At 45.8% G+C, this 25,487-nt stretch overlaps 3 protein-coding genes across 5 annotated transcripts in view; 1 reads left to right on the top strand and 2 right to left on the bottom strand.

Annotated features, from left to right (window-relative positions):
* The window catches only part of ccdc18 (coiled-coil domain containing 18), a 36,046-nt gene extending 21,352 nt beyond the window's left edge, over positions 1-14,694 (bottom strand). The window contains exons 1-15 of the mRNA XM_061242914.1: positions 14,596-14,694; positions 13,804-13,937; positions 13,458-13,629; positions 12,815-12,964; positions 12,387-12,481; positions 12,084-12,212; positions 11,581-11,677; positions 11,149-11,270; positions 10,537-10,816; positions 9,249-9,333; positions 8,495-8,712; positions 7,765-7,875; positions 6,299-6,430; positions 5,542-5,676; positions 142-219 (exon numbers count right to left, since the gene is read on the bottom strand). Of these exons, the coding sequence (XP_061098898.1) occupies positions 142-219; positions 5,542-5,676; positions 6,299-6,430; positions 7,765-7,875; positions 8,495-8,712; positions 9,249-9,333; positions 10,537-10,816; positions 11,149-11,270; positions 11,581-11,677; positions 12,084-12,212; positions 12,387-12,481; positions 12,815-12,964; positions 13,458-13,629; positions 13,804-13,907 (1,908 nt within the window). The 5' untranslated portion in view covers positions 13,908-13,937; positions 14,596-14,694. The remainder of the gene's footprint in view (positions 1-141; positions 220-5,541; positions 5,677-6,298; positions 6,431-7,764; positions 7,876-8,494; positions 8,713-9,248; positions 9,334-10,536; positions 10,817-11,148; positions 11,271-11,580; positions 11,678-12,083; positions 12,213-12,386; positions 12,482-12,814; positions 12,965-13,457; positions 13,630-13,803; positions 13,938-14,595) is intronic.
* A 3,014-nt stretch (positions 14,695-17,708) lies between these two features.
* On the bottom strand, positions 17,709-25,440 carry mtf2 (metal response element binding transcription factor 2). Of its 3 annotated transcripts, none has more exons than XM_061243404.1 (16): positions 25,174-25,440; positions 24,106-24,307; positions 23,884-23,965; positions 23,397-23,471; positions 22,724-22,819; positions 22,319-22,419; positions 22,052-22,200; positions 21,652-21,747; positions 21,471-21,539; positions 20,653-20,776; positions 20,154-20,221; positions 19,895-20,065; positions 19,359-19,464; positions 18,899-18,957; positions 18,667-18,774; positions 17,709-18,274 (listed from the first exon to the last, which is right to left on the bottom strand). In XM_061243404.1, the coding sequence occupies exons 1-16, from the start codon at positions 25,176-25,178 to the stop codon at positions 17,914-17,916; spliced, it is 1,872 nt and encodes a 623-aa protein (XP_061099388.1). In that variant the 5' UTR covers positions 25,179-25,440; the 3' UTR covers positions 17,709-17,913. The 3 variants fall into 3 exon arrangements, with proteins under 3 accessions (XP_061099388.1, XP_061099390.1, XP_061099391.1); XM_061243406.1 differs by having other exon boundaries at positions 23,436-23,471; XM_061243407.1 differs by lacking the exon at positions 23,397-23,471.
* Positions 24,701-25,487, top strand: part of dipk1aa (divergent protein kinase domain 1Aa) — a 32,781-nt gene continuing 31,994 nt past the window's right edge. The window contains exon 1 of the mRNA XM_061243410.1: positions 24,701-24,790. The gene's annotated coding sequence lies outside the window, so the exon portion shown is untranslated. The remainder of the gene's footprint in view (positions 24,791-25,487) is intronic.

Below are 25,487 nucleotides of genomic sequence, written 5' to 3'. Positions count from 1 at the left end.
TAAAATGCCACGACATGGTTATTTGTGCCCAAAATAAATAATCGTTACAGAACTTTGAAATCAAGCAAGATTTTTGTCAGTGCAAACCCAACAAGCCGTCAGGATGCAGGCAGCAGCAGGACCGAGAGGGGACCAACATACCGACGCTGCAGAATCTGCTGCCTGCTCTTTCAAACTCCTCACCGTCTCCTCATTTTGCCCGGCGTTCAGCTCTTTCTCCTACACATGACAACATTGGGACAGGACAGATTAATATTGAGCAAGAAACTATAAAACTAATTCACTGAAAACATAAAGGAATGCGTGAATATCAGTGTGGCCTGTGAAATGGTTAACGTATATAGGGCGTGGCATTAAACAGTGGCTCTGTGGAACGGTTACTGTATATAGGGCGTGGCATTAAAGAGTGACTCTGTGGAACGGTTACTGTATATAGGGCGTGGCATTAAAGAGTGACTCTGTGGAACGGTTACTGTATATAGGGCGTGGCATTAAACAGTGGCTCTGTGGAACGGTTAGTGTATATAGGGCGTGGCATTAAACAGTGGCTCTGTGGAACGGTTAGTGTATATAGGGCGTGGCATTAAACAGTGGCTCTGTGGAACGGTTAGTGTATATAGGGCGTGGCATTAAACAGTGGCTCTGTGGAACGGTTACTGTATATAGGGCGTGGCATTAAAGAGTGACTCTGTGGAACGGTTACTGTATATAGGGCGTGGCATTAAAGAGTGACTCTGTGGAACGGTTACTGTATATAGGGCGTGGCATTAAACAGTGGCTCTGTGGAACGGTTAGTGTATATAGGGCGTGGCATTAAACAGTGACTCTGTGGAACGGTTAGTGTATATAGGCTGTGGCATTAAAGAGTGACTCTGTGGAACGGTTACTGTATATAGGGCGTGGCATTAAAGAGTGACTCTGTGGAACGGTTACTGTATATAGGGCGTGGCATTAAACAGTGACTCTGTGGAACGGTTAGTGTATATAGGGCGTGGCATTAAACAGTGGCTCTGTGGAACGGTTACTGTATATAGGGCGTGGCATTAAAGAGTGACTCTGTGGAACGGTTACTGTATATAGGGCGTGGCATTAAAGAGTGACTCTGTGGAACGGTTACTGTATATAGGGCGTGGCATTAAAGAGTGACTCTGTGGAACGGTTACTGTATATAGGGCGTGGCATTAAACAGTGGCTCTGTGGAACGGTTAGTGTATATAGGGCGTGGCATTAAACAGTGGCTCTGTGGAACGGTTACTGTATATAGGGCGTGGCATTAAAGAGTGACTCTGTGGAACGGTTACTGTATATAGGGCGTGGCATTAAACAGTGGCTCTGTGGAACGGTTAGTGTATATAGGGCGTGGCATTAAACAGTGACTCTGTGGAACGGTTAGTGTATATAGGCTGTGGCATTAAAGAGTGACTCTGTGGAACGGTTACTGTATATAGGGCGTGGCATTAAAGAGTGACTCTGTGGAACGGTTACTGTATATAGGGCGTGGCATTAAACAGTGGCTCTGTGGAACGGTTAGTGTATATAGGGCGTGGCATTAAACAGTGGCTCTGTGGAACGGTTAGTGTATATAGGGCGTGGCATTAAACAGTGGCTCTGTGGAACGGTTACTGTATATAGGGCGTGGCATTAAACAGTGGCTCTGTGGAACGGTTAGTGTATATAGGGCGTGGCATTAAACAGTGGCTCTGTGGAACGGTTAGTGTATATAGGGCGTGGCATTAAACAGTGGCTCTGTGGAACGGTTACTGTATATAGGGCGTGGCATTAAACAGTGACTCTGTGGAACGGTTAGTGTATATAGGGCGTGGCATTAAACAGTGACTCTGTGGAACGGTTAGTGTATATAGGGCGTGGCATTAAACAGTGACTCTGTGGAACGGTTAGTGTATATAGGCTGTGGCATTAAACAGTGACTCTGTGGAACGGTTAGTGTATATAGGGCGTGGCATTAAACAGTGGCTCTGTGGAACGGTTAGTGTATATAGGGCGTGGCATTAAACAGTGGCTCTGTGGAACGGTTACTGTATATAGGGCGTGGCATTAAACAGTGGCTCTGTGGAACGGTTAGTGTATATAGGGCATGGCATTAAACAGTGGCTCTGTGGAACGGTTAGTGTATATAGGGCGTGGCATTAAACAGTGGCTCTGTGGAACGGTTAGTGTATATAGGGTGTGGCATTAAACAGTGGCTCTGTGGAACGGTTAGTGTATATAGGGCGTGGCATTAAAGAGTGACTCTGTGGAACGGTTACTGTATATAGGGCGTGGCATTAAACAGTGACTCTGTGGAACGGTTAGTGTATATAGGGCGTGGCATTAAACAGTGGCTCTGTGGAACGGTTAGTGTATATAGGGCGTGGCATTAAACAGTGGCTCTGTGGAACGGTTAGTGTATATAGGGCGTGGCATTAAACAGTGGCTCTGTGGAACGGTTAGTGTATATAGGGCTTGGCATTAAACAGTGGCTCTGTGGAACGGTTAGTGTATATAGGGCGTGGCATTAAACAGTGTCTCTGTGGAACGGTTAGTGTATATAGGGCGTGGCATTAAACAGTGGCTCTGTGGAACGGTTACTGTATATAGGGCGTGGCATTAAAGAGTGACTCTGTGGAACGGTTACTGTATATAGGGCGTGGCATTAAACAGTGGCTCTGTGGAACGGTTAGTGTATATAGGGCGTGGCATTAAACAGTGACTCTGTGGAACGGTTAGTGTATATAGGCTGTGGCATTAAAGAGTGACTCTGTGGAACGGTTACTGTATATAGGGCGTGGCATTAAAGAGTGACTCTGTGGAACGGTTACTGTATATAGGGCGTGGCATTAAACAGTGGCTCTGTGGAACGGTTAGTGTATATAGGGCGTGGCATTAAACAGTGGCTCTGTGGAACGGTTAGTGTATATAGGGCGTGGCATTAAACAGTGGCTCTGTGGAACGGTTAGTGTATATAGGGCGTGGCATTAAACAGTGGCTCTGTGGAACGGTTAGTGTATATAGGGCGTGGCATTAAACAGTGGCTCTGTGGAACGGTTAGTGTATATAGGGCGTGGCATTAAACAGTGGCTCTGTGGAACGGTTACTGTATATAGGGCGTGGCATTAAACAGTGACTCTGTGGAACGGTTAGTGTATATAGGGCGTGGCATTAAACAGTGACTCTGTGGAACGGTTAGTGTATATAGGGCGTGGCATTAAACAGTGACTCTGTGGAACGGTTAGTGTATATAGGCTGTGGCATTAAACAGTGACTCTGTGGAACGGTTAGTGTATATAGGGCGTGGCATTAAACAGTGGCTCTGTGGAACGGTTAGTGTATATAGGGCGTGGCATTAAACAGTGGCTCTGTGGAACGGTTACTGTATATAGGGCGTGGCATTAAACAGTGGCTCTGTGGAACGGTTAGTGTATATAGGGCGTGGCATTAAACAGTGGCTCTGTGGAACGGTTAGTGTATATAGGGCGTGGCATTAAACAGTGGCTCTGTGGAACGGTTAGTGTATATAGGGTGTGGCATTAAACAGTGGCTCTGTGGAACGGTTAGTGTATATAGGGCGTGGCATTAAAGAGTGACTCTGTGGAACGGTTACTGTATATAGGGCGTGGCATTAAACAGTGACTCTGTGGAACGGTTAGTGTATATAGGGCGTGGCATTAAACAGTGGCTCTGTGGAACGGTTAGTGTATATAGGGCGTGGCATTAAACAGTGGCTCTGTGGAACGGTTAGTGTATATAGGGCGTGGCATTAAACAGTGGCTCTGTGGAACGGTTAGTGTATATAGGGCTTGGCATTAAACAGTGGCTCTGTGGAACGGTTAGTGTATATAGGGCGTGGCATTAAACAGTGTCTCTGTGGAACGGTTAGTGTATATAGGGCGTGGCATTAAACAGTGGCTCTGTGGAACGGTTAGTGTATATAGGCTGTGGCATTAAACAGTGGCTCTGTGGAACAGTTAGTGTATATAGGGCGTGGCATTAAACAGTGGCTCTGTGGAACGGTTAGTGTATATAGGGCGTGGCATTAAACAGTGGCTCTGTGGAACGGTTAGTGTATATAGGGCGTGGCATTAAACAGTGGCTCTGTGGAACGGTTAGTGTATATAGGGCGTGGCATTGAACAGTGGCTCTGTGGAATGGTTAGTGTATATAGGGCGTGGCATTGAACAGTGGCTCTGTGGAACGGTTAGTGTATATAGGGCGTGGCATTAAACAGTGACTCTGTGGAACGGTTAGTGTATATAGGGCGTGGCATTAAACAGTGTCTCTGTAGAACGGTTAGTGTATATAGGGCGTGGCATTAAACAGTGGTTCTGTGGAATGGTTAGTGTATATAGGGCGTGGCATTGAACAGTGGCTCTGTGGAATGGTTAGTGTATATAGGGCGTGGCATTAAACAGTGGCTCTGTGGAACGGTTAGTATATATAGGGCGTGGCATTAATGAGTGACTCTCTGGAACTCAGCTCAGTTCACTCAATTAAAACTGTCTTGGGAGAGCCAGGCATGACATGCAAAGAGACTTACCCTCAAGCAATTTATTAGGGGAACTAGGCATTTCACACATTGTAAAAACAGTATTGAGCTCACTGAGTATGTAGAAATATATGGAGCTAACTGAGTATGTGGAAATATATTGAGCTCTAAGCATGTGGACATATATTGACCTCTGAGTATGTTGAAATATATTGAGCTCCGAAAGGGCCGCGGTGGCGCAGCGGACTTGTGGTTGCAGTTTGCTGCAGTTGCACACCGGGGACCGGGGTTCGATTCTCGGTCCTGCCAAAAGCCAAGTTTGGCCGGCTCACGTGGAGCAGCATAATTGGCTCGCTGCTCCAGGGGGAGGGACTTGGCAGGGTTAGTAGATCGCTGCACAAAAAGCACCTCGGGCGCCTCGGAATCACGGTTACCAGCATGTGACGAGACAGCTTGAAGAAGGCGTGTCGCTCTCGTAGGGCCGCCGAGGGACGGGATGTGGGCGGTGTATCTAATACTAGCACTAATTGAATTAGATGGGGTACAATTGGCTCCCAAATTGGGAGAAAAAAATAAAAAAAACAAAAAATAAAAAAAAATATATTGAGCTCTGAGTATGTGGAGATATATTGAGCGCTGAGTATGTGGACATATATTGAGCTTTGAGTATGTGGACATATATTGAGCTTTGAGTATGTGGACATATATTGAGCTTTGAGTATGTGGACATATATTGAGCTCTGGGTATGTGGAGATATATTGAGCTTTGAGTATGTGGACATATATTGAGCTCTGGGTATGTGGAGATATATTGAGCTCTGGGTATGTGGAGATATATTGAGCTTTGAGTATGTGGAGATATAGTGAGCTCTGGGTATGTGGATGGGTGCCATACTCAGCTGGGGAAGGATTTGGGGGACAGGCGTATATACAGGAACAGGGGCATGTGAAGCCAGTGTGAAGCACAGTACATTACATTACATTATTGGCATTTGGCAGACGCTCTTATCCAAAGCGACGTACAAGCACATGTATACGCAGTTACAGGGGAGGCTGACCTGTGTGACCTGGGCCAGGGAGGCCTGCAGCTGCTCAGCTTTCTGCACCTCCACCTGCCTCTCTTTCTGAGTGACAGACAGCCTCCTCTCCAGCTCCTGCACCTGGGCCTTCTTCTGGTCCAGAGTCTGCTGCAGCTGAGGCACACACACACACACACTTACATATGCATGTGAACACATATAAACACACACACAAACTTACATATGCATGTGTACACATATAAACACACACACACACAAACTTTCATATGCATGTGTACACATATAAACACACACACACAAACAAACTTTCATATGCATGTGAACACATATAAACACACATACAAACTTACATATGCATGAGAACACATAAACACACACACAAACCTACATATGCATGTGTCCACAAAAACTTACACATGCATATGAAGACATACAAGCACATGTACAAACTTAGATCACAGACACAAACATATACAACACAGGAGACATGGGGCACAGAATCACGCAGTCACAGAGTTGGGGTTTACAGTCACACAGAAAACATCATAGAGCTGGTCAAACAACACACACACACACACACACACACACACACACAGAAACACAATAAAACAGTCACAGAGCTGAGACAGACAGACACACATTACACACACCGACACACAAAAGCAGAAAAGGGATCACACGTCCCCTCACTCAACATCCCCCGACTGTGACTTTTCAAAGTGAAAGTGGAGCGTCGTAATAAATGTACAGGACAGTTAAGCAGGAAAATCCTCACCTGCCCCATTTGTTCCTGGAACTGCCTGCTCTTCTCTGCGTAGGCCTTCTTGGCCTTCTCCAAAGCCAGCTGGAAATCCTTCTGCTTTCTGCTCAAGAGGGCCTCAGCGTGCTGGAGACTGCAGTCCTTATCCTGAGCGCAGACACACAGAGTCCAGACTGAGCGGCACTGCTAATGGAGCAGTATCTTTAGCTGGCTAGTACCTTTAAAGGCCCACACGCATGAGCGATCTGCTCCTGGTTGTAGTATCTACAATCCCCACAAAACATTCCCAAAGCGCAGTGACGCAGCTTTTTTTCCATAAGTCCCTAATCCAGCCCCCAATTCCCCCTCCCCCTCTGCATCCTGTGTGTTTTAGGAATTTAGGAATGTCATCTGATAAAGACATATGTCATGTCACATGGGAAATCATTCTACAAACAGGAAAAATAGCAGTTAGAAGCTAAAATATGCATACTTCTTCCAAAATTGAAATAGTTTTACTTGAATCCGTATGGGACACAAATCGAAAGCACCAGGATGATATGAAAAGCTAAAAAACACAAAAAACTTGCGTGTGGGCCTTCACATTCATAAAAACAGTATTTATAGTTGGCCATAACTTCGCTAGTTCTCTTCTGTTCCTGTGTATGAACAGAAGTCAGGGCCGATGCGTCTGAATGTGTGTGTATGCGAGAGAGTGTGTGCTTATGTGAGAGTGTGTGTGTGTATGTGAGTGTGTGTGTATGTGAGAGTGTGTGTATGTGAACGTGTGTGTGTATGCGAGAGTGTGTGTGTATGCGAGTGTGTGTGTGTATGCAAGAACGTGTGCGTATGTGAGTGTGTGTGTGTGTGTGTGTGAGAGTGTGTGTATGTGATGAGTGTGTGTATGTGATGAGAGTGTGTGTATGTGATGAGAGTGTGTATGTATGTGAGAGTGTGTGTGTATGGGAGTGTGTGTGTGTATGTGATGAGTGTGTGAGTATGTGAGAGTGTGTGTGTATGTGAGAGTGTGGGTGTATGTGAGAGTGTGGGTGTATGTGAGAGTGTGTGTATGTGAGAGTGTGTGTGTATGTGAGAGTGTGTGTGTATGTGAGAGTGTGTGTGTGTGTGAGAGAGTGTGTGTGTGTGTGTGAGTGTGTGTGTGTGTGTGTATGTGAGAGTGTGTGTGTATGTGTGTGTGTGTGTGTATGTGAGAGTGTGTGTATGTGTGTGTGTGTGTGTATGTGAGAGTGTGTGTATGTGAGAGTGTGTGTATGTGAGAGTGTGTGTGTATGTGTGTGTGTGTGTGTGTATGTGAGTGTGTGTGTATGTGAGAGTGTGTGTGTATGTGAGAGTGTGTGTGTATGTGAGTGTGTGTGTATGTGAGAGTGTGTGTATGTGAGAGTGTGTGTGTATGTGAGTGTGTGTGTATGTGAGAGTGTGTGTGAGTGTGTGTGTATGTGAGAGTGTGTGTGAGTGTGTGCGTATGTGAGAGTGTGTGTTACCAGCAGGATCTGCTCCAGCTCACAGTTCTTCACAGCAGAGGCTGAATAGGCCGCAGCCTTCTCCTGCAGCTGCTTCTCCAGGGCTCCCACCCGGGCACTCTTCTTTCTCAGCTGCAGTGACACAGACCGCCCACCAGGGGGAGACACACAGTTACAGACACAAACTAGCATCCTACATATATAACCCAGAGACACAAAGTCGAACAGGAGTCTTAATCAGAGCCTGATGCTTTCATGGCACCAGAAAACATAAGCCAAGTTAAGTGACTTGAGTCATGGGCATGAACTGGAGGGCAGGTGAGATACCCTTTCAGGTTCTGGAACAGTGGTGCCCAATCATGTACCATGAAAGTCTGAGAGGTTTTGATTCCAACCCATCACGAGAGCATCACATTTTACATTTACATTTACATTTTAGTCATTTGGCAGACGCTTTTAATCCAAAGCGACTTACAAGTGCATAGGTTCTACCATAAGTCAAAGCATCGCATCCAGAACTAGCAAAATACACATGAAATGCTGTTCTAAACATAGTTGTCATCATAAGTGCATTTTTTTGGGGGGGGGGGGGGGGGGGGGTTCACGATTGGGCACCACACTTCTAGAACTAGCAGTGCCTCACAGTAACCTCCCAACTGTAAGATTACTATATCAACTGAAAAACAAGACTATGAAACCTGCAATTCCGGTTGGGCGTCTCATCCCATCAGATCCCGGCGGTATTCCCTACCTCCCGGTCCAGCCGCGTGGCCTCTCCGGCCTTGTCCAGCAGCTCGCTGTGGATGTGCTGGAAGTGGCTGGTCCTCTGGGCCATGCTGCTCTGCAGGGCGGAGAGCTCCTCCTGGGCCCCGCGCAGCTGCTCCTGCAGGCCCGACGCCAGGCAGGCCTGCCTGCTCCTGTCCTGCTCCAGGGCCTGCAGAACAGGCAGCAGCTGGGCGTAGCGCTCACCTGGAGCCCCACGGGAGAGGCAGGGAGCACAGCCTCACTTAGAGACACAGTCATCCAGAAACAGGCAGAGAGCACAGCCTCACTTAGAGACACAGTCACCCAGAGACAGGCAGGGAGCACAGCCTCACTTAGAGACACGGTCATCCAGAGATAGGCAGAGAGCACAGCCTCACTTTGAGACACAGTCACCCAGAGACAGGCAGAGAGCACAGCCTCACTTAGAGACACGGTCATCCAGAGATAGGCAGAGAGCACAGCCTCACTTTGAGACACAGTCACCCAGAGACAGGCAGAGAGCACAGCCTCACTTAGAGACACAGTCACCCAGAGACAGGCAGAGAGCACAGCCTCACTTAGAGACACAGTCACCCAGAGACAGGCAGAGAGCACAGCTTCACTTAAGAGTAACAGTGTCACTCAGAGAAGGATAATTATACCCCAGGAATGGGCATATTTGAGCAGTTTGAATTAAGCAGTAGAGACAGGGTTCACCATTTAAAATGCAGGAGTGTCGGACAGAGGGACAGGGCACACACCTGGTTTAGTGTTGCGGAGGTCGCTGTACGCCGATACGGACACCTGGGGGAGGATGCAGGGCTGCACACACAGGACGCCCCCGCCCTGAAACAAGGGAACACAGTGTGTGCCTTCTGTCCCAAAAAGTCTGCCACACAACCTTCATTCTGACTGCACCACAGTGCAGATGCCACGTACGATAGGCTGGAAGATGAATCACCTCAGCCCAGTGCGCTGACAGAACAGCACAGGGGGACTGGTGTGGATTTACTGGAGTCTGTGCTGTAATGAAAACCCTGACAGGCAGCTCACTGCTGGGAGCACAACCACTCAGAGCAGGGAGAGGAGCCAGGCAGGAGATGGGACATCCAAATGTGAGGGTGTGAATTAAGGAGTGATATGATCGAGACAATGCAGTGTGTGTGTGTGTGTGTGTGTGTGTGTGTGTGTGTGTGTGAGCGTGGGTGTGCGTACAGTGTGTTTGTGTGCTTTAGTGTATGTATGTTTGAGTGTGTGGTTTGTGTGTGTATATGTGTGTGTGTGTGTGTGTGTGTGTGTGTGTGTGTGTATATATGTATGTATGTATGTATGTGGAGCGTGTGTGGTGTGTGTGGTGTATGGTGTGCTTGCGTGCGTGCGTGCGTGTGCGTGCGTGTGCGTGCGTGTGCGTGCGTGTGTGTGCGTGCGTAACACACAGAGCGCCTCCAGCCGGTACACACCTCTCGGGAGGTGGAGTGTATGGTGTGTGGCGTGCATGTGTAACACACGGAGGGCCTCCAGCCGGTACACACCTCTCGGGAGGTGGAGTGTATGGTGTGTGGCGTGCATGTGTAACACACGGAGGGCCTCCAGCCGGTACACACCTCTCGGGAGGTGGAGTGTATGGTGTGTGGCGTGCATGTGTAACACACGGAGGGCCTCCAGCCGGTACACACCTCTCGGGAGGTGGAGTGTATGGTGTGTGGCGTGCATGTGTAACACACGGAGGGCCTCCAGCCGGTACACACCTCTCGGGAGGTGGAGTGTATGGTGTGTGGCGTGCATGTGTAACACACGGAGGGCCTCCAGCCGGTACACACCTCTCAGAGGTGGAGTGTGTGGTGTGTGGCGTGAGTGCGTGTGTGTGGTGTGCGTGTGTGTGTAACGCATGGAGCGCCTCCAGCCGGTACACACCTCCCGGAGGTGGAGTGTTCTGGTGTGTGGCGTGCGTGCGTGTGTGTGGTGTGCGTGTGTGGGTACACACCTCTCGGAGGTGGAGTGTGTGTATGTGTGCGTGTGTGTGGTGTGCGTGGGTGTGCGTGTACACACCTCTCGGAGGTGGAGCAGGTTGAGGATGGCCTCCAGGCCGGCCAGCTCGGCTCGGGTCTGCTCCCCCTCGTGCAGGCAGAGGGCCAGCCTCTGCTCCTGGGAGGAGGAGAAGGAGCGCAGCTCCCCGTTCTCCCTCCTCAGCGCCTCCGCCGCCGCCTTGGCCTCCGCCAGCTCCCGCTGCAGCCTGGAGACCTCGCCAGAGGAGCTCTCCACGTGCGAGCGGAGATCCGCCATCTCCCCGCTCAGTGTCTGGGCCTTGCTGGAGTCTTCCTTCAGCTGCCTGCAGGCCCCACAGTTTTTGATTAAAATGTGAATTTTTGAGCTCCGTTGATGTTTGCGAGTAACTGTGGCATTATATTTGGAAAGAGACCCTGTTGAGTTTTTCGAATGTATGCGGATTCATTACCAGAAAAGAATTTGATTATATCTCGGTGAAAACTATCTGGATAGTACTCTGGGTAAGTGTAGACATACTTTAATTCAATTTTTGGTTGAACTGCCCCTTTTAGACAGAAATCTTCTTCAGTGTAACTGCCGACACAGTAGCCCTGATTTTGAGTAAACCAGCACACACTGTACCAGCCTCCGGGCGAGGAAGGGAGAGCGTCTCACCGGATCATCCGAACCATCTCGGCCCTCTCGCGCTCCAGCTTAGAGCACCTGGTCTCCAGCTCCTCCTTCTCCCTGTCACACTCAATCAGACTCTCCTTCAGCTTCAGCTCGTTCTCCATGACCTGCCAAACCGAACAACATCTAATGTCCTCAACCCTTAGGTCCTGATTTATGCAAGAGATTCAGCATGTGCAAAACCTTTTAACACACAAAAACTAATAACACAATGATTGGTGCAAAACAGATACCACAACCAATCTTTGGTCGTGTTACTGGTTTGCAGTGTGCTAAAAGGTTTGGCACACGCAAATGGTCTTAGTAAGTCAGGCCCATAGATGATGAGATGGGGCTGGTTAATAGGTGTTAATGTGCATTTGATGAATTTGAGGTTCGGGACATTGCAGTTGGGGAAGGGCGAGATGGACTCCTTGCCTTGGTCATTTTCTCAGAGATGTTTCCTTTGTATTCCTTGAAGGCCATGGTCAACTTCTCCGCATTTCGCAGGGCTTCATTCCTCTGCTGCTCCGTTCTTTCAGAGGGAAAGAAGACCATGAGGACAGCATAGACATCCACCCGTATGTTCCTTCACACAGCATTCACCTACAACCATTCTAAACAGAACAGCCTATTTAGCAGCTTCTAGCGGTAAATGTTCAGAACTACAAAAATAAGCATCCTGGGTTCCGGGTTCAAAATACAAGCTGTATTTTGAAGCCAGAAATACATAATCTGTATTTCTGCAGGATACTGTAACTGCTCCTTGGAAAAGTCTCCTTCGGGTATATATTCTGTTTTTACAGATTGAACAAATTGAAAGTTTTAAAACACATGGAATTCATAAGCTAAAATGTCTCATACAGAAAATATGACAAGTTTAAATGTCAAGAAAGGATGTAAAAGAAGACTAGGCTCTTGAGACCAAGAGCAGCCATCACCTTTTCCCTTGACTGATTCTCTGTGCCAAGTCAGCCTGGACAGTCTTGAGCTCCTGCTTCAGCTTGGACACCATCCGGCTGTTTGAGAGCGCACACTGCTGCGTCTCCTCCAGCTTCTGCTCAGACGCCCTGAGAAAACCAGAACAGAGGCGTCAGCTCGAGCGCGCCCATCTCAAGACAAAGCTTCACTCTTAAAGTATGGCTGGATCATTCAAAGGAAAAACTCGAGAGAGAGTCACCCTGCCTTAAAGGTCTGGTTGCTGCTGCATTATTTTTGGTTAACAACAAAAAGGCTTTCATCACCTCATTGCAGTGGCGTGGGCTTCCTCCAGGCTCTGGATATGTTCCTTCATCACAGACAGGTTGAGGGGCTTTGGATCAGCTGTGGTGCCTGTGACCTGGAGCCCAAAAACAGCAACAAAATGTATCATTTCCACAAGGGACAGCATAGAGGGCATTTCGTTTCTCTAATCTATTAAATATTTCAACAAATGGAAACAGACTACATGGATGTTGCCTTGGATGTTTTTAGTGTATATTCAGTCTAATACAGAAATAAATCTGCCAACTTGAACTACGAGAAGGAAATACAGATACAGAGATACAGAATCAGTCCGACATTTCTCCTGACACATTTTATAAAACATGAAAGAAATCATAATGTCATACAAAACAAACATAAACATGCTCTAAATATTTTAGGAAGTAGTAGAGGTTGTGGTTGGAAGCACCTTGGCATAGGAGCTGGCGAGCTCAAACTGCACCGCCTCTAGTTCAGTAACCAGCTTCTGGTTCTCCAGAACCAGACAGGAGTTTTCCTCCCTGACGCTTCCAAGTGTCTTCCTGAGCTGGGAGTTCTCAGTCCCTGTGCCTGACGGTGGCTAGTGGGATTGCACACAGAGGAGAACATTGTGGAAAGAGTAAGTACTGCACTTGCTTTTTCTGAAGACATATTACCATTCATCCCCTTTGACTGTCAAAAAGATCACAGTATGGCCACTATGATAATGTATCTGGTAACCATGAGTGCAATGGTTGCCTTAACACAGGGGGTCGGCAACCCTGGTCCTGGAGAGCCGCAGGGTGCGCTGAAGTTCTACCATCCTGCAGGTTTTCACTCCAGCCCTGACCAAGCATGCCTCCTTCAGCAGCTAGAGTTCTTTGAGCTGCTAGTCAGTGTGCCAAATTAGAGTCAATGACGGTAGATCTCCAGGCAGCCCTGAAGACTGATCATTAATCCACAACCTTATGCTCTCAAGCCTGTTAATGAAAATCCTACTATAAAAATGACAAGCTGCATTCTCGTCATCGCAAAACTGTCATATAGCCTCGTTTATTTACGTAAGGACGTGGCTGCTGAGGACGATTCCATACCCTGTAGTCAGTGTGGGTCACATTGCCGGTGGCTATCCTAACAGAGGTTTCTGGCAGAATGGGGCTAATTGACGGTAGCTGTGTGACATCGGGTCGATGCAGGTCTTCAAGTGTCAATCCACCTGGTGGAACACGCCCGGGACTGTGGTCCGAGTGCTCGCTGCTGCTGCCACTGGTAGACACGCACCATGATGCGAATAATTAATCCATTGCGTATTTTCACATAGGTCAATAAAACGTTATCAGCAGCTTAAGGCTTCTGAAATTAAATTAAACGTACAGGTCTGCAAATTGCAGATATACAAAGCTGACCCGCGTAAGCTACTGAGAATTTAGATTCACATACCTTAGCTGTTCCCCCAAAGACAGCAAACTGAACTCCGTTTGCCTTAACTGATTTCTTAAACTGACCACATCTTTTACAAGATCTTCTTCGCTCCTGCGAAACATTGATGACTATCACGTTTGGTCCCTCCAGTCCTATCAAGGGAAAGATTCGTCACTTGCTTTAGCTATAATTTAGCTCCCGTTTTTTTTTTTCTTTATTTCCATGCATCTGAATCTGAAATTATGACACTGGTGATCAGGAATTGGCAAGCGAATAAACGAAGTTAACATTACGTTAAAAGGTGTCAAGTTAACTGGCTAGCTAGATATTCAAAGAGAGAACTAGCAATAGACGATGACAGTGGAAGCTAGTTAGCTAGTTAGAGGTATACTACAACGTGTCATAAACTAGTCGGTTAACATAACTTAACGTTCATTTATTGTTAGCTACCTCTCTTAGCAAAGCTATTAGCGACCAGCTAGCTAGCTAATTTAGCTACTTGAAAATAACTTCGGAACACGTAACTAATTATGTTAGGTAATAAGCACGATAACACACAGTCAAGTAACTGAATGCAATAATAACACTTGTTAGGTAAAGTTTCATTTCAGCTAACAAAAGCAGACATCTAGCTGTTATTAACGTTGACAAGCTTGGCAGCTAACGTCAGCCAAGTGACCAAGATAAATACTGAACACAGCTATTCGGCATATAACTTTCATATTCACTTTATTTGAAAGACAGTGACGCTCTAAGATTTCAGATTGTTGCGAATTTGTAATTGATTATTAATGAAGAATTATTAGTTACCAAACTTGGAGTACGTTTAATCCATTTCTAAATTCCCTGAGGTTTTTATTTGTTCACATCTACCGCTGCAACTTTGTAAAAACCCATCCTGTTGTGTTGACATCCAAACAGAACGTCGGCTTAGTGTCGCGTTATATGATTGGATGAAATGGAAAACGGTTGAGAAAATGATTGGTGTTCAAAAGGTCATGAACTACAAGAGCCGCGAATGGTGGCGCATTTTGGAAACCCAGGTAAATAATATTTGCGTTTCCACTGGTGGAAAAAAAACATTCTACAAACGTGTTTTATTTGCACGATCTCTGGATCTCCAATCTCGTTAGTGTTATTAATTTTTACTGCATAGTGCTCCCAAATTAAACAATCTTTCTGGAATAGGTTACTTTAAAAGTCGATGAGACAATATTAGCCAAGCCAAAATCATAACTAAATTTAAAAAATGATTAATCTCGTGGTAGAATACCGATTTAAAAAGTACGCAAATCAGGTAGGACCCACTTTGCCTCCAGAACAGTTTGAACTCTTCATGGCATGGATTCAACGAAGTGTTGGAAACATTCGGTCCATGCTGACTCTATCATCTGCAGTTTCAAACTGTACATTTATCCCAAAGGTGCGCTGTTTGACGGAGATCTGGGGACTTTACAGGCCATTTGAGTGAGCTGAAGTCGTGTTATGTTCATGGAACTAGCTTGAGATGAATGCTTTGTGACAATTACTCAGTGAACGTATTCAGTTAACTCCATAATCCTGCTTCCTGGTGAAGGCTGTGCATAGGTTCTGAATTGGTCATTTTCAGGCTTTGGAATGACCATTTTTAAAATAAGAGTATGGCAAGTGGTTACCTGGAGATCTAGCATCCAGTAGGTTTCAACCATAATTTGACCCAACTCTTAATTAGCAGGTCAACAAGATCTCTAGCTGTTGAATGAGGTGTGGTTTGATAAGAGTGAAAATCTGTGGTAGATCTCTAGGGACAGGGTCAGTTACCACTGGCCTTGGGCACAGTGATGTAACTGACTGAAAGCTTTGCTCAGACACACAACCAATATTACCAGGTCTTTACAGAAGCAAAGGCAAATGACGGTGTACTTTCAAAAGAAGTTTTATTCTTTGGCTGAAGGAGCCTGTTCAAAGCCAGTAGAAAACAGAAAGCTTTAGTCTAGCACTGGCACACCAACAGACAGGGGAGAAAGCTTCTTTACATATTGTTTTTATATATATATATTTATATTTATATTTATACAAAACATTTTAATTTAAGAGGTATCAATGTCAAGATTCAACACTGCTCCCTCAAGCGGAAACGTCCTCATTTTTAATACAGTAAATTACATCTACACCCAAACGTATAGACACGAAAATTTAACACTTACTAATCAGAAAAGATATTCTGGCAAGAAAAAGGAATCAAAGATTTACATTAATCTGATTGTAAGTGGGCCAAGTTGACTTTGAACAATTATGAACAAACTACAAATACAGAACTTGAAATTCTTTTTTTTTTTTTTTTTTTTTTTTTTTTAAATCAAACTTCCAGGAATTACTTAAGTAATGCTGATGCAAAACTGAAAGGTCACCAAGATATCGACAGTAAAGGTTTACCCTCTTCAACATTGCTTTACATTCCACATCTAAACATGTACATTTATCCTGGCCTCTGAAAAAAAGAAAGAAAATCTCATAGCTCAATGTTATCTCAGTTGGACTTATACAGACTTGTACAGTGAATTTTAAGGTGATGACATCCTGAGAGATCTGCGAGTGAGCTTGGCTGGATCAGTACAAAGTCTGAATGCAAGTGCACAATTTTCTGAAAGCATTAGATAGCACCGGTAATTACAAAGCCTGAGCAAAATCGTAACTGTAAAATATTGCAATGTGTTCCTGAAGCAAAGGTATGGCTAAATTATTGACACACCAACCATGAAAGTTAGTTCCTTGAATATTGAGTTGCATAGGAAACGGATTTTAAAAAAAGAATACAAAGACTATACACTTGAACCAGTAATGGAATTACTAAAAAAAGAGGAAAAAAAAGAAAAACAGATGACTCCTTGAGTTTGTGTACAGTGCACATTTTGAGAACAGGCTGTGAAAAGAGAAAAGCAAACAGCAAAAATCCTCTTTAAAAAAACTTTTTCCCCACATCTTTGAAGGGCGTGTCTGAAATGGCATATATTCAGGATGTGTATTAAGCAGAATCTGGTGATTGCATATGCTCTCATTTTTTAACTCATCCCTCAAACGGACATTTAAGAGCACCTTAGTGAAGTGAATGTTGCAGTGTTACACAAGGAAAATGCTTTTCCTCCTAGCACAAGAATTTAGCTGTTTACACTTGTTCAAAAGCTGGGCTAGCAGAATCAGTTCCAACTGACCTGGTCATGAGAAGAAGAAAGAGGGGAGAAAAAAAAAAAAAAAAAAACTATTTGAGAAGTCCAACAAGAAAACAAGAAATACGTAGAAATAATACTGCTTATTATCAGTCACAAAATTCCAGAACTCGAAGCAAAAATGCACAAAAACGCTTTGTTTTCGGTTAATCCTGGGACTAAACGGCACCTAAGTCTTTAATGCAACAAAGATTTCTGCCACAGGGTGAAATTGGGTTTTGCATTCAAACTAAACACTTCAGATTAACCATCTGAGAACGTGTGCGCATTCAAAAAGGAAAAAAAAATTGAATAAAACGGCAAGGCATATTCCCAAAGTAGAATAAAACCTGAACAAACTGCATTTAAAAAGGGTACAATATTTCTGCAGTCTGCCTTGTGGGTTGCCTGCCCTTGAAGGCTCATGACCACATCCCAGCAGTTTACTGCACCATCTGGCCAGTGTCCTGGCATAGGCCCCTCGATTCAGTCTCCGACGAGAAAAGCAAACAAAGCGGCAAGCACCATTCCTGTCTCAGTTACATTCACCCAACTTGTCTGACACCGCCCCCCCTCCCCCCCATTGTGTTAAACCTAGCATTGGGCACTCGAAACATCATCAAGGTAAAAACACAAAAAAACAAAAAACAAAGTAGATCCCTTCTTGGGCAGCACTACTGACCCCCACCCTTCCACCCCTCCCCCCACCCCCGAGAAGAAAGATAACCGCAGGGGTAGCGATGGAAAAGTCAGGCCACGCCAAACCCCGAAATGGACGAAGCCAGCTGTATGAACGTGTCGCTCAGCGGCCGGTTGACAGGACGAGGCGGCTCGTCCCGTTCTGGGGCTGGCGTGGCGTGACCCTCCCGTGGCGTGGCGTGACCCTCCCGTGGCGTGGCGTGACCCTCCCGTGGCGTGACCCCCCCCGTCGCGGACACTGAGCCTACGAGGCGGTGACGCCCTCCCACTCCACCAGGTACTGGACCTTCCCGTCCAGCGTGACGCGGCGGGCCAGCACGCGGTACTTCTCCCCGCAGGCCATGCGGCCGGCCGCCCCGAAGTAGCTGGTGATGGAGCTCTTGAGGTGGCTGAGCTGGCTCTCCTGGTCCAGGCTGTGCACAATGTCCGTGTGGAGGCCCGGCAGGGGGCAGGGCTCGGCCGGCTCGGGCACGGCCGCCGGGATCTCCGGGTTGGGCGGCTGCAGCGCCCGTCGCGGGCGGCCCCGCCTCCGCCCCCTCCTCAGGGCGGAAGGCTGCGTGATTGGCCACAGGCGGCCGGTGCGGGTCCTGCTCGAGCTGCACAGGCTGGGGCAAGAAGGGCAAAAGGGTCAATTGATCAATCGATCAATTCATACTTCCAAAAATAATACATGGATAATAGAATTCCTTCCTTCCTTCCTCTCCCTCCCCCCCCCCCCAACCCCCCTCCCGACATATATCCTAGCCAATTGCTGTGCAGAAGCAGCACCACAAAATGCATTTTCTGAGCAAGCGTGGTGAACGAGAACAACCTTCAACACTCTGTACTCCTCCTGTAAACAGCTAGAGCTCTACTGTAAGACAATATAGGCCGGTTTCAGACACAGATTAAATTTAGTCATAGACGAAATTGAGTTTTCCAGAGAATTTCAATAAAAAAAATGTAACTTAGTCTAGGACTGTGAAACAGACACAACGTGAGGGGAGCGGAGCTGTACCTGGACTGTCTGGAAAGGCTTGTTGAGGTAGTTTCAGTGGTGCTCGTGGCACTGATGGACTCCACGTCTGAGGTACTTGAAGACGGCACAGATTTATCACTTCGGCTGCTGCAGGGAGATATGGTGCAGTGTGAGGCTCGGCTAAGAAGCCGCTTTTTACCCGGTGTGTGTGTGTGAGTGTGAGTGTGAGTGTGTGTGTGTGTGCGCGCGCATGTGCGACATACACACTCACCTCTTCGAAGCCAGTAGGTCCAATGCATGCTTCTCCACTGCTGGTGGAATTTCATTATCCTGCACAGGACAGACAAGGAGAGAAAAGCCATTTGCTTCTCAAGCTGTGGACCTTTTAAATCAGAATATGTGGACTATTTCATCAAACTGCTGGTACATTGCATTATTGTTATGGAGAAATCTCCATTTTCCTGGAGAGGTAATACCATGGAAGAATTCTAAATAGGAACTTAGATGAAGGCAACTACAAACATATTAAAGGTATAATAGGTAAGATTTTTGTTCCCCCTGGAACCCTTTGCATTTACAGAGAAGGGGGAGGGATAAGAAGTCTTGTGGTTTGAAGGGGTTTGTTGCTGCTATTCCTCTCTTGACCATTAGAAGTCTGAAATTACCTATTGTACCCTTAAAACACCAATGAATTTTAAATGAGCAGTAAAATAAATGAATATGGGAGTGACCTGGGTGGGGAGGTCACTCGATCTCCTCAGCTTGGCCAGAGTCTCGTAGGAGTGGCAGCTTGTGTGCTTCCTCTTTCCTTTCTTCACTACTCCGTTGCTCAGCTCACTGAAACACAACACCAACACAGCACCAAAGCCCTCAGTCAGACACACCATTAGCCTAATTAAATCACTACACTATCAGCCAAAATCAAAACAACATTCAGAAAAGGGGCAAGAGGAGAGAGAAAAAAAAGAAAAAAAAGAAAAATAAAAAAAAATAGATAAAATCCAGATCATGTGACAATAGCCAATACGGAGTGGTGCATTGTGGGACTGCTGCTTGAGCAGGCGCGTGTTACTGTGGAGCAGGGGTGTGAGAACTGCAGCGCTTGCAGATATTTTTGCGGTTTCCTTCAAATCAGCAGCCAACTGCGGCCAACAAGGTGTGTGGACTCTTTAACCAATCAAAAGACTTAAATCAATCTGAAACGCGTGAAAAGCAGCAGACACGGCGCTCGCCCCCCCCCCCCCGGCCTGCTGTCGAGGTTCCTGACCTGGGCTCTGGGATGGGCTTGGTGGACTTGCGGCCTTTGATCTTGATCTCGTGGGAGGCCTTCTCAGGCTCGCGGTCCAGCCTGGAGTCGGTGTTCTGGGGCGCCGGGGGGAAGCGGATCCTCAGCCCAAATAGGTGCTTCTTCTTCTTGATCTCCTTCCCTGACATGAACCTGCAAACAGCCCTCGCATTCAGAAATATCCAGCTCTCTGATGCTGGTTTGAGTGTTCCTTACAGTCCGAAACTACTATGTAACTTACATGGTGTGGTTATTATTCAGTGCTTCAAGAATGCTGCCGTAACGGTCTGGCTTAGGGGTTTCTCCAAGCTGTGGGGGGGGGGATAACATAATAAATACTCTATTATTAATAAACATTTTTGTACCCATTTTCTGTTCAAAATTTAGTATGACCGATAATATATGCAGAAGTGTCCCATCGCTGGGACAACAGACATACAGCTTCCATGCCCTTCTGGAGTGCATGCTGCCAGTATTCCGTTGCTTTCAGTCTGCAGTCCTCCAGCTGAGGACTACATTTCCCAGCCAAACCCAATCCTAATGAATTCCTCCTTCCCTTGGTGGTGTAGTAGCCAATGTAATGATGCAATCATTTAGTATGTACAACATTGACTCATTACAATTTTTACCATTTCAGATGTGTAAAAATAAAACTAGGAAACCATTACACATTTGGATTTAAGAAATAAATGTGTATCAACCTTCCAGGGGGAGCATCTCATTAATGACTTAAGCACTACCTCTCCAAGCTGCAGTCGATCCCAGTTCTCATTGATGTATGCCATTAGCTCCAACTCCGAGTCAAAGTATTTCTTTTTGTGAATGACGCTCAGATTGTATAGGCTCAGGTGTACAATGTCTGCCCTGTGGGGGAAAAACCACAGCAAAACTCAAACAAGATACACCGTCTTTCGACACAAATTCTGTGTCAACATCCAGGTTGTATGACAATTTCTTTATAAGGTTGCCTGGTCACTAGGTCTTAAGCCCAACTGACACTTGACCCGGCAACCACCTGGTGGTTCCAGAGATTCTGGTGGGTCCATACAGAGCTAATATGGAGGCTCCCTGCATCACCAGACCCACATTGCCAAACAAAACTATTTTTTTCTCTCTGCAGTGCATGCTGCTGTCTGTAATGGACTCAAACCACTAAAACTATCAAGGCAACCACACTATGTCTGTACAGCATAGCCCCTCCATACGGAGGGTGCCAGATCAAGCATGAATCAGGTTTAAGGGTTATTTTCTAAAAAATTGTTAACAAAAATCTAGCTCAACGTAAACCACAAGGTTGGTTTACACTGGTATTTAAAGGTATTTAAAGCACCATCAACTTTATGAGTTTCTACCAGAGTACGGTTTCTAATCAATTCTCCGGAATCTCATTTTATTTACCATTGTATCTACTATTAAAATAATCGCTCCATGTTTTAAACGGGGTAAAAACAGAAAACATACTTTTTTTCTTTTTTTTTTTCATTCCAGTACATTTCTCATGGGATCAAACAAATATATTACAGGACTCAAATGACAGGAAATTAAAAGTTAAACCCACCATCTTAAAGGTAGACGTTTGAGGTACTCTGGTCCAGAATTGCAAACTGAACAAATAAATAGATAGAACCTAATGTGAAAAAAGTACAAGAACATATTTATTTTTCTCAAAGGCAGTTCGCTCCAGCATTTCAATTTTGAATTTCATGAAAATGGTGATATTTCAAAGGGCAGCAGTGCACCTGTCTCCAAAGAGCATGGGCTTCTGAAAGCACTGAATGCAGGCCTCGTGAAACCACTGCTTACACCTGCTGCACTGCAGCATCTTCAGATACCAGCTGGGGAAAGAGCACAGCTGTGTTACTGCGGGGGTACTGCACCGGAGAGACCGTGTGTGTGCGTGTGTGTGTGTGTGTGTGTGTGTGTGAGAGAGAGTGAGTGTGTGTGAGACACCAACAGTGACATTAGCGTGGGCACTGCACTTTGTACAGCTGCATTTGTGCTTGTTTGTGCATGCATTCATGGCTCAAGTCTTCACTTTTAAATAAGGAGTAACAAAAGACGGTGTCCCTGGACTCTGTGTGTGTGTGTGTGTGTGTGTGTGTGTGTGTGTGTGTGTGTGTGTGTGTGTGTGTGACTCACTCTCCGGGGCCCCCACAGTAGCAGTAGCACTGCTGGACATTTGTCTTGTGGCCCTGGTCCCACACCAGGTCCTCCAGGGCGTAGGGCAGCGACTGCTTCATCTCCTGTAGCGCTTTGGCGTGCGGGCCCTTCTTCAGCGCACCGCCCCTCTGCCGCAGAAACACACCGATTACACACACTCCCTCAACACCACACAAACGTGCCACGGGTCGCATTAACGGCACTCCCGTTTTATTGCAGAGGCGCTAGCGGCTTTGACGCGCGCACCTTCGTCGTCGTAGCAAACACGCACTGCCGGCAGAGCCACTTGTCGTTGGAAGCAATCACACTGGAGTCAATGTTGGGAGCATGGCAGAGCTGGTGATAGCCTGCAAGGAAGACGCACGTTTCTGAACTGCTTGGTCACGGTTATGCCCCTCATCAAGGATTAAAGAACTACTAGTTTGACTAGTTTGACTTTGTATGGGCTTACCAACCACCCATTTCCCCTGCACTTACAATCTAATCCCTTATCTTGACTACAAATAAGATTAAAACATATATAGACAATTTATTTGTTCCAACAGACCGATTTGTGGGCCAAGCACTGTTGTTCCAGGCTTGCCCAATGCACTCGTATGTTGCGCCGGATCAGAGCGTTGTGCCAAGTGCCTAAATGTGAAAGCAGTGTACCTTGGCCACACTTGTCACAGATGACGATCTCGTTGGGAGGCTCGGAGCTTTCATCCTGGCATATCGTACAGACCATCTCACCACCTCCGCTGCCCCCTGCAACAAACAGCCACACATTACCACCACTTCAAGGGCTCCTGCTCTGGGTGCGAGCAAAAAAGAGAAACGTTAAGTGCAAAAATAATAAATGTGGACCCACTAAACAACCAAGGGGGTGGCGTGGGGGTGGTGGAGGGACTCTTACACACAGGGTGGAAAGAGAAACACCAAGATTTGCAGCGGTTCATTCAGATTTCAATCCTTGCATTTTCATCAGCCAGGTATAAATGGGTTTCGCTGTTAATAAAATGCATTCTCCCAAATAGATCATAACGCCCCCCAAGTCAACACATCAACAGGAATATTCAAAATATGCCAAATAGAACATCAGAATAGTTTTTGTATGCATGAATTGAAATAAGCCTGGTTTACCATGTCAGACATTTTAAAAGGACCAACCATCTTCAAAGTATAAGACTTGGGTGGTGGCCTAATAGCTTTAAGTGTCAAAAACAATGTCAGTAAGGATACTACACTGTGATGAAACACAGGACACTGAAACATCATGTAGACCACAGAAGGGAAAGTAAAGGTACAGATTACATACATGGACACTGACACAGACTCAAAGTACCTTCCCTAATCTCGTCCCCGGACGCCTGGTGCAACTTACAGTTTGTGTAAGGCCAGAAACCCTGAGGTCTGTCAACTGTCAGAGACAAATTAAAGAACTCAAGCAGATAGTGGAGAGGAGTGAACCAAGTAAATAAGAGCTAAAATTAACTTAGGCCAAAATTATAAAATTACAGTCTGAAATTAAATGAATCTAAAAACTAAGGTTGTTGGTCAGTCTTCTATTGGAAATACCTGTGGAGAAAATAGAAAGGCTTAAAACTACTCTTGTGCATTGAAATGGAAAAACGAGACAAAACAAACTGAATGGCTTTTATGTGCAATATTGTAAAGATACCAGTGCTGATGTCTCCAAGGGTTGAAAAGCAAAGACTAGTTTCATGCCAAAGTCCACACTACACATCTACAGCCAGGCTCTGTGTTTTAAAGGCATTTGCAAAGGGATGGAAAAATCGTAATGAATTTCAAATTAATTGGAAAGCACTTGCCCGTTTGAATGTCCTTCCAAAGAACCCAGGATTTGGAACGATCTTCAAAAACAACAAAGCAGCTCTGGTTTTGTTTGTTTATCTGTAAAAAAAAAAAAAAATCAAATAACGCCGCATAACTATGGCCACTGTATTCACCAATGCAACAATGTAAATTTTAACTAAACTTGCTACAAGAATCGTTAATGTGGGTACTTTCTGAAATAGTGTTACACAGATTACCTTCGTGATAGTTCCCAGATAAAACAAGCCATCCGACCAGCGAGCTAGGACATCTTGTCCCTCTTCAAATTTGCTCGCAAGTTTCGTGGTGCCCCGTTGCCCATCCTTGAAAGAGAGTTTGGCCGGGGACGCAGGCGACTTGTTTAGTCGATGGGAATGCGATTTCTGGTGGTCAGACAAGTTCGCTGCACCCGTTGCGTCTCTGTTGTGGAAAAAGATACATTACTTTAGATAATCTAGGGGAATAGTCAAGTTACACTCCATCGGTAGATAAACAGAATTCGGCATCACGTAATTAACGTTAATTAACCAATTACCCTCGCTAACTGCAAGTGGTTGCCAAGCCAATTAGCTGAAAGGATGTTATGATCGTACCGGGCTATGCATCCAATACATTGTCATTGACTCGGGACTAACATTATTAGAATTTGAAACATCCTCCCTGATACAAATGCGACAATAACGAATAAGAGGGTACAAATATGGCTAAGAATGTCGCTAAGTATCTAATTCACTTGGCTACCTGATTCTTAGGCAGCATTCACTACTTATGCTGGTACACGCTCATTTACTCGGCCTTTGATTTCATGATTGACCAACAACTGAGAGAGCCCACTGGCGCAACATTAAGGATGATTGATGTGAGACAAGTCAAACATGCCTCCATTCTGCATGTGCGACACAGGTGGGACTTCGCATCGAAATGTTAGCCAAACGGACGAATGAAAAGTTAGAGGTCACGTTAGCTTCCGACTAAGCAAATTCGTTTCGTGTCCTGTCCGCAAGGCGTTTTCCCCTTTCGAAGAACAGTCCCCTTTTGTTAGCAAGCTGACCAGTTAGCAAAACGAACAATGAAATGCTCATCACTTGACTTATACCAAACACAACCAAGCACTAACGTTACAGTAAATGCAATCCGAAACGTGCAACTTAACGGTACAAATATATTTAAGACGATAGCTGCACATTGTTAACTGTGCATATGGCAGAAACCCGATGGATTTTATCATGCGGAATATTTGAACCTAGCTAGCAAGACACCTCACAGAAAAAACACAGCAGTTTTACCTCATTCGGTCACTTCAGGGGGTCAAAATGTTTCATATATTTAAGAAATCGGCCTTAACCGATAATCGTGGTCTTCTCCTCAACGCGCAGTCTTATGTTTATATTGATAAACCCGCAGATCCTTTCTCTTCGGTTTCACGAGCTCGAAAATATTTTTTTTTAGAAAATTACAAACGAGTCGTTCTCTCCCAGCGTATTCGCCATTTTGGTTTCCCGCTGAGAGATTCGGTTGCATTGTGGGAAGAACCCAACCTGTAAACGGCAGAATACTCGCTTAGCAACGTTAGCGAGCTATATTTGAAAAGGAGGGACGG

The sequence above is a fragment of the Conger conger genome, chromosome 5 (assembly GCF_963514075.1).
Source record: "Conger conger chromosome 5, fConCon1.1, whole genome shotgun sequence".
In the NCBI taxonomy this organism is placed as follows: Eukaryota; Metazoa; Chordata; class Actinopteri; order Anguilliformes; family Congridae; genus Conger; species Conger conger.
This window is presented reverse-complemented; position numbering and strand designations above follow the sequence as displayed.